General features: G+C 41.3%; 1 protein-coding gene across 1 annotated transcript; it reads right to left on the reverse strand.

The window, feature by feature from the left end:
* Window positions 1-3,404: 3,404 nt before the first annotated feature.
* Window positions 3,405-14,481, reverse strand: LOC101777993 (1-phosphatidylinositol-3-phosphate 5-kinase FAB1B-like). Its single transcript, XM_022825880.1, is given in 13 exon segments — window positions 3,405-4,221; window positions 4,947-5,207; window positions 5,802-7,286; window positions 7,961-8,116; window positions 8,279-8,402; window positions 8,726-9,057; window positions 9,140-10,114; window positions 10,413-10,757; window positions 10,833-10,986; window positions 11,787-12,390; window positions 12,393-12,508; window positions 12,742-13,396; window positions 14,275-14,481. Coding segments are annotated over 12 exon segments (5,466 nt in total). The 5' UTR covers window positions 13,329-13,396; window positions 14,275-14,481; the 3' UTR covers window positions 3,405-3,894.
* Between the last annotated feature and the right edge of the window lie 2,836 nt (window positions 14,482-17,317).

The raw sequence follows: 17,317 nt of genomic DNA on the forward strand, positions 1-17,317 counted from the left end.
TAAACGTTATCGAGTTGTGCTATCCGTCGAGGGGTTCTCTGTTGGCTAGTACCCACGTCATTATTTTGTGTGATGACGAAAATTTCTCTGTCTAGGTAGTAGCTTCCAAAGCTTGATGTTGGAATTTTTGTAGTGCTTTCCTCACGGTTTGAAGTGAGCGGGATGCCTTCTTGATACAGGAGGTTGTCTATGTGAGCGACAAGGCGTGACTCGTAGTCATGGGTGAGGAAAGATGGCTTCAACCCCGGCCAATAAACGATTCTGCCTTGTGGGGTTGAAGTAACTACCAGACCTTGAGTTGGGCCTGATAATGGAATTTCTTGGACATAGTCCGAGTCGTAGTCGTAATCCTTAACTTTCCCGTGTTCGGGTTGGGTTCGAGCAAGGAGACCTTGGTGGACCTCGGCTGAGTTGAGGAGTCCGTACGGGAATCATCTTCAAGTTGAAGTCGACTTGCGAGGTAACTGGGGCTTCAGCTTGTGCCAACTAGTCCGAGTTGAGGTCGAGTCCGAGCTGTAGTCGAACTCGTTGTTGTTGACGTTGAAAACTTGGTTTTTCTCAGCGAAACCTTCCGTTTCCTGCTGAAGAAAGCTTTCGTCAAGAGGTTCCTTCTCCTGGATGCTAATGATGTGGCGCTGAAACGATCCAGCGCTGTCGGCAATGCAAAGCCAGGATTCGAAAACAAAGGTTGCGCCTGCCTCAAAGGTGAAAATAGGCTTGATAATGATGGATGCCATCGATCTCGCGCGGAGAAACTCGGTGACTTCCCCTACCTGGCACGCCAGCTGTCGGTGTTTTAGACCGGCAACCCGCCTAGGGGGTACCCTAGGTGGTCTTTTGTACGGTGGGTGTTGTCGAGAATCAAGGAGCTGATGGTGACGCAAGGAACACAATTTAGACAGGTTTGGGCCGCTAGATCGCGTAATACCCTACGTCCTGTGTGTTGATTGTATTGAACTTCTTAGCCTCTGTTTTGAGGGGGTCCTTGCCCACCCTTATATAGTCGGGGGAGCAACCCAGGGTGGAGTCCTAGTCGGACATGGTTACAGATTCCTACTCCTAGTCGGTAGAGTAGTTTCCTTGTCTATTCCGACTAGTCTTCAGGGGTCTGTGGAGGCTACGTCACCCTGTGGTGTAGCCTTCCATATCCTGATCTCATCCGAGTACGTCCCTAAGTGGGCCGTACAAGGCCTACTCGTGGGCCCGGGGATGTATGCCCGACACTCGTGCCGCCAGCGTAGTCGCGTGAGGGCATGAGCATGTTGCCTACTTCCTTGGCTCCTGCATTGGCGTGGAGTATGGCTCGGCCGCCTAGCTCCAACATGGGCGCATGGCTCGGCTGCACTCACTTTAGTGAGGGCATATGGCTCGACGAAAGGGACATCAACGGTTGAGCCGGACCAAGTCGGGTGAAAGAGCATATATGCCCCTAATTCAATTTGGGCATTAATGATAACATGATCATTATGACTAACAAGTGTTTTGCAGTGGCATTAAATAAGTTAGTGCAATGATGGGCTTTCATGGCATTATGACCCTGTTGTGTCTTTGAAATTATATTGGCTCAAAGGATATGCACGAAGGTGAAGGCCAAGCTAGTTCCAAGTGTCGTTTGGAGTTGAGAGACACTTTGGAGTAGTGTTGGTCTTTTATTTTCCATTGACCATACATAAGGGGGCGAACAGTAGTAGCTTTACCTAGGTAAGTCCTTGAGTTGGATGTGTGAAAACAAGCACTTGGTAGAAAACAAGCAGTAGGTAGCTCAGTTCAAGCCTAGGGATGTGAAGTTAAGTCAAAACTCAAAGAGATTGAATTGGATGAGTTTTGCCTACTCAGAATGCAATGGATATGGTCACCATATGGTCTAGTGACAATAGTGTTATCTTGATTGTGCTGTGTTGGAAGTATGGTCCAGTGTGTACAAATAGTTTGCACAGGATCATCCTACAACCGATTTTGGGCACTCTCTATCTTGAGTTGTTGTGCACACCAATTTGTGCGGTCATCACAGTAGGTGTCACTGGATGACATGGTGACATCAACTCGTGATCGACTTTATTGTGCACGAGCAGTTTGGTCCGACGCCAACAGTGAAGTGAGCACAGTATAAGACAGTGATTTGTCAGTAATCGCTGAGGATGTGTACTTCCATGTGCACCGATTGATCCGGTGTGCACAGTAATGGTGCACCAGATTAGTTGGTGATGCCAGTTTTAGTGCACGTGAGGGCAACGGCTAGTTTCTTACCGTGGCCAATAAATACACCATGGCTTGTTCATGTTAGCTTTCTTGGCACTTTAGTGAAGCTGATAGGTTGATTTGGAGACATCATTAGTGCATGGACAGTAGTAAGTGTGCAACCATCCATCTCTTTAGCTTGTGTATGTCAAGTGAGGTTCTTTGCTTGCACTCTTGGTGATCGGCATCACCTAGACGGCTTGGTGGTGGTGTTCTCGGTGAGCTCTCAAGGCGGAGTCTTGTGAGAAGCCCCAGGAAGGTTGCGCTAGGTATTGGAATCCACCGATCTAGAGTGGATAATGGATTACCACTAGAGAGCACTTGATCCTTGAGCAAACCAAGGGGGAGCTATACCGCTCCATTGAGGAATAGGGGAGAGTGCCAACTCTTCGATGCCTTGGGAAAAATCAGTGTTCTTACATTTCATGTTTCAATTCCTAGAATTGACATCCTATAATAGGGCTAAAACTAGGTTGCAAACCTTTATGCGAGTAGGATAGACTCACTAATTAAGGTTGTAGGCATATGTGGTGATTAGGCTTGTTTCTAAATTTTAATTTTCGCAAAAATTTGTAGAAGCCTGATTAACACTCACCGGGGAAGCACAAGTAGTGACGGAGAAGGGCGTCAAGTGGACCAGGAGGGCAACTGGGTAAAGGCACGGTGTTGGGGGAGAGGGGTGGAGGTAGACGGGAGGAGCCATGGAGGCTTGGGGTGGATTGCAAACTGGAGAAGAAGAAAGTGGAGAAGAAAGAGAAGAGGGGAGGAATTGAAAGAAAAAGGAACTAACAGGAAAGACAAAACTGGAAGAAAAGAGATAAAAAGTTGGCAGAAAAAAGGACACAGTTATTTTGGATATTTGAACTCTTTTCCATTCTAAAAAATTAGAAGTCATTTTACCAAATATTTTTCTAACAAGTCAATTCACCAGAGGAGTAGAGCTCCGCTCCAAATGGGCCCATGAATCCTTAGACAAATTTTAAATCACATAATAACTTTTTTTAGAGGAGGAAGTATGTTCTAAACTGGCCCCCTTTTCACCAATTAATACATCAAGTGGACAAGCTAGCTAGGCAATATCTGTTGCAATCACATCACTTTGAAATAACTGCAGCAAGGTCCAAATTATGATGGGGAGAAATTCATGCATACAGCCAGACATGCCAGATCATAAATTTTCTCTTGTTTTCTATTTTCAGAGTAGCAGTTTACATTTGGCAAAAGCACTACATACATGATTTCTTTCCTTGGCAGATCTCTCCTAGAAATGAATGTGAGAGCCTACCTTCACATAAAATGTAGGGGAAAAAAAGAGGAAGCAAAAATTTACATAAGGTGCACTTAAGCATGGAACTGCTTCTAATTTTTCTACATGCTATAATAATTCAATGCACAAGGGTTCATGGAAATGATTGTCAATTTGTACATTCCTATACGACGCTTGCTGATTTATATCTACAACTATCAAAGACTTGAGCTAACAATTTTTACATAGATCTTCCCAAGGAAAAAGACACCTAGAAAAGAATGGCCAGATAAACCCGACTACCCAAAAAAGAATGAACAAAATTGTAACAAGTCAAAATCTATAAACATTGCAAAAAAAGAGTTATTCCCTGAATACTTCCCTGCCATTAGAGGTTCTGCATGCACGTCTCACAATTCCGTCAAGAGAACCTGGTCGCTGTCCTGACCACTCTCAGCCACTTGCGGGTTGGGGATGATTGCTGGAGGTGACCATTGATCTGGGACGACAAGGAAGTAAGCCGACATGGCTTTCCTGAACCGCTTCTTGTACTGCTTTGGTGAAATTACTGTTGGTGACACATTTTTCGGTCCACCCAATATGCCTGAAGCTTTAACCCATGTCTCTAGGTGTTTGTCCCACGTATATTGCCTCATGAAATCTATAATTCCCATTACAAGTTCATGCCTTTTCTCATCAACACCAACAAGTAAAGAATAATCCATTACATCAATGGACTGCAGCAAAATGCCAATAGTTATGTCAAAAAGTTGCACCGGATCAAAAGGGTACATATTAGACAGGAATTCTATCAGATAACAGCATGTGTAGAATTTGAAATTAATAGTTTTCTAAATGAAGAGTTTTAAGCAGAGCATCAAATAGTTGAATCCTTTGGATTTATGATGATGTTCATCTTTTCATATCACAGCTATAGATTTATCACATAAACTTTATGGGTCTAGATAATATCATGCATGTTTGGTTCTCTTATTCCATAAACATAGCTTCCTTTTCCAATCATATTACGTGGCACCGACGAGACACTGGCAACCATGCATGTTAGGAGTGAACCTCATATTTCACACATTATGTACCGGTTACAAGGAATACATTATGGACACAGAAAAACAATGCTATATGGGCATGCTATGAGAGTTACAACAAAAAGAACTGGTAGGCAAGAATCCTAGGGTGCCACTGATTATATATATAATATAATTTACATAAGTTTGCTTGGGTACAATTAACACCTAGAAGTTCAAGGGTTTATGATATTTGTACATCAGAAAAGTACAGTTTGTTTCTTTTCACATAAGACAAAAATGTTACTTGTGTTCCAAGTGCACAGTTATGCTCTTTTAGAGGATAGTACGCTCCATTTCACATATGGATGGATTACTATCAACAAATGGAAAGGAATAAAACAAGCCTGAGTTTTAAGCATATGATTTCTACTCACAGCAAGAAATGAAGTGTCATTCCAAACAGCTCTCTCTAGCAGCCGCTTTGCTTTGTTTCCAACAAAAATAGGGGATGTAGGCATCGCTTCAATTAAGTTCTGATCAAGAAGCACTTTATCGCTACCATTTGAGTCCGGGTTATATCTTGATCTTGCAGAACCCTTTAAATCATACAATGTTGTCACATTACGCTCAAACAAAAGATTTTCCATCACTAGGACATCCATCCTCATCTCCTTACCACCTTTCAGGCTCTTAACCTAGTCAGAGGAATATAGTTTCGCATAAGTGACTAAATAAAAAATAATGCTGAACATGAAAAATACAAAATCTGCATTCACAAAGATCAGAATCAACATGGCATTGCTACCAAGATATATATGGATGCAAAATTGACATGGTGTTCCAATCTTTATTGTTATTGGAAGGCCGTGAATGTTGGGTACTTGTGGAACAGTTTGGATCCAACTGTCAGTGTCACTTCTAGGCTGCTGATCACTCGATGGACAGTTGGATCAAAATTAATGCCTAGCTAATACTGTGAAATAAGGATTTAATAAGATATGTACAATGTTGAGGGCTTGGCTCACATAAAAACAATCCACTCTTAGAGGAGCTAATAATGATATTTTCCTTGCTTTTCCTGCTGCAGTCTGATGCGAGTGTTTGGGTGCAATCTGATGGTATCATAACAAGGAAAGCATAGGTATCTAGTTACCCCATCTTCTATGAAATACATGCCATTTTTATTTTGCAAGGACTTAAGATGTGGCTTTGACAACTAGCTTTTCTAACCAAAATAGATCACAACCAACAAATCACTTTGGTGACAAATGGAAAGAAAAGAAAGTTACCTGGTAAATGCCTAGAATTTTTGCAATGCAAGTAGGACTACCAGTGTAAATCGACTCTGATACATATTGGAAGTAGTCTGGAGCAAATTTCATGAAAGACTCTAATTCAGTTTTGGTAACCTGCTTAATTATAAACCGGTCATCCATTGATTTTGCAAAGAATACATTGCTCTTGCCTCCTTGAGCACCCCATTTCTTGCAACGACTAAGGGACTTGATAAAATCACGCTCTGATGGACAGCACATTCTCCTCAGAGCATCAAATTGTTTCGCATAGTAACAAATCACAGTGTACTTCACCTGTCCCAAAGGACCTTCATCCCCAAAATTCACCTTGATGTGACTTACTTTTCTAGGTACAAGTGGATCTGAAGCAAGTGGGTTCTTGCTTCCTGACACAGAGAGGATGTTGTCCTCTGTCGAGATAACACTTCTCAGAAGTTCAGAAGTACAGTCATCCAATTCAGTTAATGAGGCACTTCTCGAATCACAAAGTGGGAGTGAACTGTCTATTTTATCTCGTTCCAGCTCATCTGACATCTGAAGATGATATTCGTGGGAGGCCAGTGCATAAGAGATAATGCTAGTAGGTTCATCATCATAAACTCCAACAACAATGTCACTGATTCCTATAGGAAAGATAAATTTTGGTCCAATTTGACGCTCAACTTCCCTTAAGAAGGGAACATATTCAGGAGTATATTCATTGAGTGCATCAAATCTGTTTGAACGATTCCATTGCTTATTGAGGGAACGGTAAAATAGTAAGAAAGGCATTCTTATCCAATTAGAATGATCTGCTGCACTGTCCCCTAGCTTGTTCAGCAATAGAGAGGCGCATGAAGGTGTGGTATCACCCATATGTTCTTCTGAATCCTCTGAGGATGCTGTAGATTCCAGCATGGTTAACTTGCTAGGAACAGGATCATCTTTACCGGTCCATTTTGCTTCAAGTGCATTAGTCACATCCAATACACTAGGAAACTGGCCTTCTGAAAGGGTGCGCCGAGCAACAAGATCTGGCTCCAAGGGTAGCCAGTCACCACTTACACTGACACTACTGTACAGAGGAGTTTTAATGTCTCTTTGGAGTGAATCCAGGTCACTTGTACTCATTTGCTGGTCATGACTGGAATTTGTACTAGTACTTGCATCAAGTCCAGTGCGATTCCCTCCAAAAATGCTTTCCTGAAGACACTCAACATATTTAGAATCTTTGCTGGTATACTTATTCCCACTAACTTCACTTTGAGGCTTTGTTAGCGCATTTAGCTCAGCAACACTATCTGCAGAATGGATCTTCTCCTTGTCTCCTTGCTTGAAATTAAATAACTCGTGAGAACATCTATCTGATCTTGCAGCAAACACCAACCTTTTATCCCACAAGTATGAATGGAAGAGTAACTGTCTTCGCAGCCGATTGATCTCAAGGATGTCTGGTTGGCCTTTCTGCATATCCTTTCTCAAAACTTTATTCAGGCATCCCTAATTAGTACAAATGGAAATAAATCATGTAAGTATGTAACATGAACAATGCACACATTCAGGAGTAGAGGCATGGAATGGCAACGTTTCTGCATCTGCTGTGGGTACAATTAATTAGGGTACATCTTCAAATGTAAACAACCATGCAAACTGCATAGCACTACACTCAAAATGTTTTCTCAAATATGCAGGAGAACTGCATATCATTGCATTAAGATAGGAGAAAGGCCAAAATAGCCACACTTGCCCCTAAGGGTGCCTAAGATTCAAAATGTACTATGACGATTTTTCTAGTTACATTGATTCCCAAACAAGTGGTTGTCTAGCACCTCGATATGTCATGGCTTATATGAAGATACTATATCATTAAAATTAATCAATCATATTAATTGCTCCAAATGTCCCATTACCTTGACATGAAATATTTACATGTGCTTCGATACCAAAACACCACCAATCAGACAACATTACAAAGTTGAGTGTTCACCTATCAGTGACACTATTTGCAGATGAAGTTCGAGAACAAGTTGACTGTCTAGAGGTGTGTATTTCCATGGCTTGATGTTACAAGGTTATCTATTTAATAATTATCAATAATCATGCAAAGTCTCCTGCGTTGTTCGAGAAAAAAATAATCATGCAAAGAAAAGAAACAGTATGGAAAGGCACTGCACCTCGAATTCTGACTTTTCCTTCCGAAGCATGCTTTCAAGCTCAGCAATATATGAGCTAAATTCTATGTTAAGAGAACCGCCTTGAACCTTTTTGCCAGATATCAAGCGTAAAGCATGTAATACTTTATCAAAGAGATATTTTGCTCGCTCAATAACCTAACAAAATTGGATAAAATGTTAACCATTTAGCCAAAAGGCTAATCAGCTTTGCAATGGAAACCTTGAACACTTGTGTTATGAATTTTGAAAGTTGGGCAAAGATGGACACAGCTGCAAATTTTATGCAAACATAACCTACTGACTGCTTATGCGACATACCTCGTTTGCTTCTTTTTGTATCCAATCCAAGGGCTGGTGACCAAAATCAAGTTTATGAGGTGGCAAATAAACAGAATGAACACTAATAGGAGCATAGCGGAAGCAAGCAACCATTTTGCCAAACCTGTTTGCAAAAAAAATAAAAAATAAATCAGAAACCAAGATAGTGATTACTTTAATTTCAAGTAAAAGTAAGGTATGTGATCATTCTTTGAATGTGACTAATAAAATCAACATGGAAATGAAATTTAGAGCACATGGGCACAAATGCACCATTCATATATGTCATTGATTGTGTACATGTGATGTTTATTAACCCATTTCCTTTTTGAAAACTCAAGCACACATCTACACAAAATTGATGTTGAGGATATGGGGTGCATGGGCACAAAAGTGTACTTTTGCTTTCTCAAGTCTAAAAGTACAAAAAATAAGAATGCTGCTCACCCATAGAACCGGAGGCAGTCCCTGTGGAGAGAATGACCGCAACTGGCCACCCTACTTGCAGCTGCATGGTTGGAAAAGCTAAGTTCCAAAAATTTACCAAGTGATAAACCCCAGGCAGCATCAGACATGACAATCCTTTGAGTTGCTGGAGGAAATCCATTACTCCAAGGACACTTCAGACATCTGTGCCACATCCAAATCTTCCCATCCCTTTCACCCGACAAAACAATTTCTGTAAGTTTTCTAACTGATATCGTTAGACTTCCCTGGCGATGAGTATAACAATGGACATGGGCTTCAGGTGGCTTGTCACAGGAACGGCACTGGTATCCCTGCAAAGGTATTGTAACCACGTTGAGGATGGGAAAGAATGTAAAAAGCTTTTTGGAACTGGAATGAAAAGGGAAAGGGGACCTGATCGAACAAGTAGTCCCGCAAAAACCTTCCAAGAGGCTTGTCAAAATTACCATAATACTTGATGCGTAACAGCTGGGAACGCTCACAAATAGTCCCTTTCCATACACATCGTGTGGACAATGAGACTAAGATGCTCTGATGGTCAGAAGCCACAACTTCATCGTTATTTGATGTGCTACCATCTCCTTGGTTGGTCTCTTGATTTTGTGGAGCAGCACTAGACACTGGTTGGACTATCACAGCATTGTTCTTGCTGATGGTTTTGACATTAGGCAAAGCATATGAACCTTCTAATGACTCCTTGATATAAGAGCTAGCGATATTAGTGCAAGCTTCAACTGTGCTGTGGCGATAACAACTCAATGTGCTGGCTGAATCCATCACTATCGTTTTACCACGTGATCTTGTTGAACCATCATGATAATCACCAAAATGCATACCTTTTTTTTCCACAGTAGAATTTCTAGGAGTATGGTCAGTGGGCGCACTGGATGTAGCTGTAGAAGATATGGAAACAGAAGCTGAAGTTGCAGTGACCTTAACTAGTCCATTTCCATCACCATTCCCATGGTTGAAATTGCCACTGTTAGCACACAACGGTCCATAAGAACAGGAGTAGGTATTTTGAGAGGTAAGGCACTCACTGGATACTGGTGCTTCAACCTCAGCTGTTTCACCTGGGTCAGTTGGCATATTGTAGTTGGTGCCAAGGTGATCAAAACTATCAGTTTGCTCGTTTTTACAAACATTAATTGTGAAGCCTGGCACTGCTGAAATGGAATTGTCTGCAGTAGATCGTTTGTCTGGCAAGGCTACAGTCAATGGGGATTTCAACGGAAGTTCTGGTAGGGTGGCACCTTCATCTGCAAGGAAAGATGTTTCCAACGCCAAGTGATATGCTGCGAAAATTCCATACTGGACCACATGCTTAATTTTTTTTAGCTCATCCATGCTACCACCCTTCAGCAGAACCTGAGGATGATATAGGCCACAATAAAGTTGTGGATTAGTGTAGAACACAAACATCTGATTGTATGGTGCAGATAAACTGGAGGACAACAGGAAATGTAAAGTTCCTTCAGCTCGCTAAAAAAAGGGGTACTGGAGCTTTCAACAGGAAAACTTCATTCACTTTGACAATTCTTTTGGTTTTAAAGACTATGAGCACAATCAAGGGAGAAGGGTGTTGTTAAACGCAACCAATGTGGCATTATTTGGTGTCCGTCAATCCCAAAAGAAAAAGAAAAGGAGCAAAATGTGCATCACTTACAGTGCAACCCAATGGTTTTGGGCATCCTTCAAAGAACATCATGGTCTTCACCATTTTCTTAGCCACATTACCCGAGTTAACAGAATGTTCATCATATTTATCTACATGAAATAATTCACAGTAACCAAGCTTCTGAGATGGTAGGAGATCAATAGAAGGAACTATCTGAGCACCTGTGCAACGAGCAATACGCTGCAAGAGGGGCTGCTTGATATTTAAAACCAATGATATGTTTTTTTCTAGAAGCAAATCTTGAGCATAGCGAGAAACTGAATTCTCAACCAAAAGCAAGTTAGGTTTTTGAGCAACAATCTTCGCGACTGCCATTTTAAGGTGATCCGTTTCCTGTATACCAGTGAAAAAATATATATCAGAACAGAAATTTAAGATTGCATACTACAAACATAGAAGTCCACGAACCTGCTGAAGCAATGTATCAATACTTGACAGCTGATTTGTTACTCGGTGGTACTCAAGAGCTCCTGCAAGTAGTAGGAGACGAGGCTTTTCTATTCTAGTTGTCATGCGCCTATGTGCGACATTCTTCTTACAGGCCACTCCTTTTACAACAATACTGAAAGTAGGGCATAATGTCAGATAATAATACATAAAAGAGTTCAATTAGCTAGAAGTAAAATCCATAAGTGGAGAAAGCATTTGCAAGACAGGGCTTCATGCAGAGGGCCAGATACAGGTTAGGTGATTAGATTCTAGGTGAAGAATAAGGCACCAGGCCAATAATCTTCAGGGTATATGAGCAGTAGGCAGCAGCCGAGCCCAGCACATTCGTCACGTGGCCACAGAACTTTACCCACACTGGACTATATAACTTTTCTCACAGCAAGCTTGAGAAAACAATTACGATGGTGTCCAGTGGTCTCATGGGTTTTGTTCAACTTGTCATAGATATGTCTGAGGCATTCATAAGCAACCAGGTATACATTCTGTAATAAACAATACTACACAATTATCCATTTAACAAGTGCTAAAAAATGTGCAATAAAACAGACTGCGATTACAATGCATAAAATGTTGTGTACTTTTAATAAGTGGACATTTGCAAGTGATAGAGTATGTACATGCCATAGGGGCATCACATCATAACAACATTCGATGGACCATATCTTCCTTCATATGTTATTTGTCTAGTTGAATACACTGTTTTCATAAGCATCATCTCTTTATTGAAGTTATTGTTATTTGCTACAATTTGATTCAGTTGCAATTTAGCAATGATTTTGATCTGTTAAATTAGAGCTGGACAAGCTCCATTTCTGGGTCTGCTACTGTCTTTTTTTTTATGTATCAGTGAGCATCACAATTGTAGGCTTGTTGTTAGCTGAACATCGTATGAACAGTAAAAAAGCAGTTCACCTTTCACTGCGGTGCCCGCATGCTAAACACTTAACCTTGACATATCCACCAGGATCCATGCCCCCACCTTGGCTCGTGTCTGGCTTGAGGAAGTTGGCAGCTTCCCATGATACAGAAGTAACAATCTCCAACCAGCCCATGTCATCATCTTCATGCAACGAAATATTCTCCACCTCCAACAGCTGAGAAATCAGAGCCCTGAAATGTCCATCAATGACATTCTTCATTACTTTCTTATGTTCTTCACCAGACCGATCTCTACTTCGAAATTCTCCACTGCCAAAACTACTTGATGATCGAATTCGACACTGCTCCCCATCAGCTATGCACTCATCATCGTCATCGTCATCAAACAAGTCACCTCCCATCTCATCATCTTCATCTTCTGGTTCAGGAGGAAGCCAGAAAAGTTCATCCTTTTCGAAATCCACTGGATTTGTATCATTACTTTCCAGAGCGTAAATGGACGAAGCAGCTCCACATTCAGAATTATTATCAGGTTCTTGTTCATTCTCCAATTTGGCAACGGGCAGTGTGCTGGGAAACCCTTGATCAACCACATCAGGGGATACTTCTTTAGAGATAATAGATTCTTCAACCGTTGCGACATTGTTGTATTGTAGGATGTATCAAGCTCATCGAACTCATCTGGGCCATAATATTGTCCATTCTGCTGTTGATCAGAGCAGTAAGCAGGGTATTCTTCATCTTCATCATCGCTCCTTATTTAGAATATCATGTGACAAGGTAAGCATTAGCGGAGCATTTTAAAATTGTCAGTTAGTCAAATGCAGCACATAATGAAATGAAGGTAAAATCAATGCATCTCAGTCAACACTACACTGGATAATAATGATGCTGTTTATTTACTGAATGAAAAAAGTCAAAAACAGAGCATGATATATTGTACTTTAACTGGATAACATTATACCATGCTACGTTTCAAACTGAATACCTGTTTGTGTAAAAGCCAAACTGAACTGAAGAAGAGTCATCTTTGTTTGAAACAGTGGACATGATTTTCTCAGGCATATGAGTGTCTTGCATATTATGGGAGGCCTTGTCATGACTACTGCTGGCAACACAGCCCACATGCTGATAATTTCCAGTAGAGTAAGATCCAGCCGTTGTGGTAACACTATTGATGGTAATAGTTGACTTGGTACTGAACAAACTCGCCTCAGACAGGGAAGGGCTGAGCACCGGCAGCACCTGTTTGAGGGAAGTGACTCTTTCTTGCTCCCATTGCTTGAAGCAGAAGGTGCAGACACGTATCCTGTCCCCCTCATCGACATGTCTGTCAGGGCCACTTGAAACTGGGATTGAGTTCACAGTACACTTACCACAGAAAATTCGCCCACAGAGACGACAATGATGCCTGCGGTTGAATATGGTGAATTGCGTGTCACATTCATAGCAGACTCGGCAGCTGTGGTCAGGCATCCAGAAGTCCCTGGAGAAATTGTCTGGGTTGGAGCGACGCGGCAGCCATGATGTCAAAAGTTTAACTACATCAGAAAATGTTTTATTTGGGTCCTCCATTGGTAGCTAAAATGGTACCACCTCAAAGAAACCCCCATACTTGCATCCTCATCTGCTGCAACAGAAATCTAGCAAGACAAGAAGGCAATCGTTACAACAAAGAAACTAAAAAGATTCTGCAAAATTCAATGCACAAATATACAATTTCCATGCACTGAACCCCCACAACCAAAAAAGAATAACTGTGCTCTGTTTGTAGCATGATGCTCCTCAATGAACAATGCAATAGCTTGACAGTATACTGACATACAAACACGAAACCGTGGCACATTTATACACTGGCCCATCTAACATGACAGTACCCTACATTCTAACAAAATCGGATCAAGTGGTCAATATGGCATATCTCTCACTAAATTCAAAATGGATATGATTCCTAAACAACAAAGAAATAACCTAGCGAGCCCCTATCAAAACTCACAATTTTCATAACCCAATCATCTGACACGGTAAAAGAAATAATTACCAAGTTACAAATGGCAAGCCACTCTGCACACATCTTCTCACAATCAACTTGAAGTCTTCCTTTTGCTGTTTAGTAACCATATCGTTGATTCCTTTTGTGCTTTTGAATTTAGTAAAAGATATGCCATATTGATCACTCGATCTGATTTTGGTAGAATGTAGATCATTGTCATGTTAGATGGAGCAGTGTATAAATGCTTCACGGTTTTGTGGTTATATAAATGAGGCGCATAACGATTAGATGTTGCGTATTTTTCTTTATGAGGCATGGACTGCAGTAGACCATGAAAATGAGATTCTCAATCAGACTAAGCAGGATGCACTACTTAGTGAATAAACATAAACCCTCTTTTGGATCGATGGTATACATTATGGCTTCCCTACTATTAATGAAACGTAGTTTTATCTATAAAAAACATAGATTTAAATGTGGAAATCACCATATTAGTATTTTGACCAAATGATAAAAACTCCAACTTACCTAAATAGACTTCCATATGCCATTACCACGGCTAGCACCAGTGTTGTTGAAGGTTTCCTAAACTAAATAATTGTAACCAATCGGTCCTATATATGTTGTGTGCTCAATGGATTGTGATTTACCCTTGATGACTACCAAAATTGTTTGGACAAAAGAAGTAGTAGCCTCCTGATTTCTGCAACTCCTCAACTATAAATCAATTGAGACGACATTGAAGTAGTTCAACTGCACCTGCATTTACCTGTGTTGGAGTTGCTTAGGTCTTTGAATGGAGTGTGATCCCCAGAGCATTTTGAAGACACCATCTACAAGAGAGAAAGATAACAGATAAAATAATCAGCAAACAGTTGTTAAACAAAAGAACAAGCACTACTGTTATATTATAAACCTGAACTGACACAAATATCTCCTTCCACACCAGTGTAAATTCTTCCATGAAAAAAATAGATTCTTGAGCTTTCTGAGAAATAATATAATGGTTCTGGTTGACTCCAGCTGTCAATTTGGTTGATGAATTTCTTTACCTTTCTGAGGGCTAATGGTTCCTTGATGGTTGACTTCCACCTGTTTATTCAGCTGCTGGCTTCATCTCCTCTGTGCTGTATGTCAATTGTACCAGCGAGAAAGACCTGAGTACAAAAGGAATTATGATGACATGTGCCAATTTGACCACTTCTTTGAACACACTGGAGAGGAAGGTTTGAAATATTGTTTGATTCTATAAAATTCTTAGAACCCTGATGTGTGCAAATAATATTTCAGGGTGATCAAGTATTGCCAATGCAGTGAATGTAGGAGAGTGTTCTGAATTGAAATTTATACGTGGCTGACTTAGGCATATATTTACTGGAAGTAAACAACAATTTCACAGGTAGCACAACTGAACTGGAGGGACAATTTAAAAACTTAAATTGGCATGTTTGCTAAGACTGCTACATTATGCATGGGGTACTTCAAAGGACGACAATATCACCACATTGTAATGTCTGGAGAATAGGTAATGTATTCTGGCTGGAGTACTTCAAAGGACAAACCAGCAAACAGTTACAAACCTTGTGGAATGCTTGAATTTAAATTGTGGTCCTCCATAAAAAAAGTTAGCCAGAAAATCTTCATCACATGTCAAACGATTGTGTTGGCTTAAAGCCACCGCTCAGAACTCTGTTTGAGTGCCTGTCAAACTACCAAGTACCAACTATGAACTATGCCCCGAGAGTCACACCTATATAATTCAGAGAAGTTCAAAGAAATGTGCTGCCAGAGTCATGCCTGCATAATTCAGAGAAGTTCAATGTTTAGATATCACAAATGAAAACACATGGAAAAATCATTATGGTTCATGCCTGTTCCTATGAGGATGATTTTTGCTACAAATAAATATAATGTTGAGACAAACTCCAACCGAGTCATCATACAAACAAACAACAGTGTCCACGTAGTCTAACCTAATGCGACTTGACGGTGATATACATTGATACTTCTGGTATGAGGGTTAAGTATACGAGATAAGACAAAGAAAGTATTGAATAGTCAAGGAGTAGACCTGATAGGCTCCTTCTTCAGTTCCAGTTTTGAATAAAAAGGTTTGATCATGCATAATCCACAAAAATCATCCAGATTTCAACAAACGCCTCGTCCAATTCACAAAATCCCAAACAATCCATTCTCACCCAAAGAAATACTGCGGACGAAGGCTATTCCATTATCCACATTGTAAAGCAATTCCTAGAAAGCTATAACCCGTACACGACCTCATATTTCCAGATCACGAGACAACGGCCAATCACAATTCGAATCCTCAAATGGTAACAATGTGTGCTCTCCTCCGAATCACGATCAAGCCATACCACATAAAGGAAGGCACGAATCGGTTTTCTCCTACCCCAAATGGCCAAATCCTTGAAACGAGATCGAGATGGAAGGATGGGAAGAGCATGTACGGTTTCCACTCAGGCCACACTGAAACACCAATCGATCTGTCCGAGCAAACAAGGGCGTCCTTACCTAGGGAAAGGTGAGATGAACCCAATGCTGGATCGATCAGACGCGACGGGGCCAGCAACCGCGGCCCGCCGCCGTGGTGGATGCGGTCTCGAGGAGGCACGGTTAGGGGCCGAGGACAGCGACGGTGATACCGACGCGGCCGTTTTTTGCGGCCGGCGAGTGCGAAGACGCCGGCGGCAGGATTAAATAGCTCGGGATGGAGGAGGATCGCGGCTTGTGGGTGGCTGGGAGGGGATCGGCCGTCGGCGGCGGTCGCAGGAGCAGAGGAAGCAGGAAACGGGAGGGGTGACGGTTTTTTTCCTTTGGGTGTTTTTTTTTCCGGAGCGCGGAGCGCGGGCCACTGGGCGGACGGGCGGAAGGGAGCGAGTGAGCGACGGACCACGAAGAGTCGAAGAGTACCAAAAATAGGTCCAAAAATGCATACACACATCTTTTCTACACCGAAAAACTGTGAAAATCTCTAATTGTGTATTTGCTTAAAATTCAGCACTCCCTGTAAATTTCAGAATTACAAATATTCTAAAGCACGGATTATTTGTAGAAGAACAAGAATCTAATTCTACTTGCAATTTATATGACCGACCTTCCTGATGCATTATGGTGTATTCCACGACAAATACATTTCTTACCTCAAAAATTTCTGGTTTTGTGTTTCCCATGAATTTGCCATGTAAGCCCTGGGCCAACCTTTTAACTCATTTCAATACGGCTCAAAAATCAACGTGCTAGAATTTCTAATCCTCCACTTCCTAGTCTTTATTCTTACCTAGGGTGATGGAATCTCGACCAACCTAATCCACTTACAAACTAGATAGAAAACCGGAAGTGAAAATCTTTACGGACCAGTAGAGTGAGCGCACTTGCTATGTGTAGCGGCGGCACACTAGTAGATATCGAGTGTTGTACGCTGCATAAATGAACAAGAACGTAATTCGTACCCTAAAATTTAAACATATCACCACACCTAAAAATTTTAGTGAGTTTGATTGCTCCCAAAGTGACGATTAGCTACTTCATGCACGTTGATATGACTACATAT

This window comes from Setaria italica, chromosome IV (assembly GCF_000263155.2).
Source record: "Setaria italica strain Yugu1 chromosome IV, Setaria_italica_v2.0, whole genome shotgun sequence".
NCBI classification, from domain to species: Eukaryota; Viridiplantae; Streptophyta; class Magnoliopsida; order Poales; family Poaceae; genus Setaria; species Setaria italica.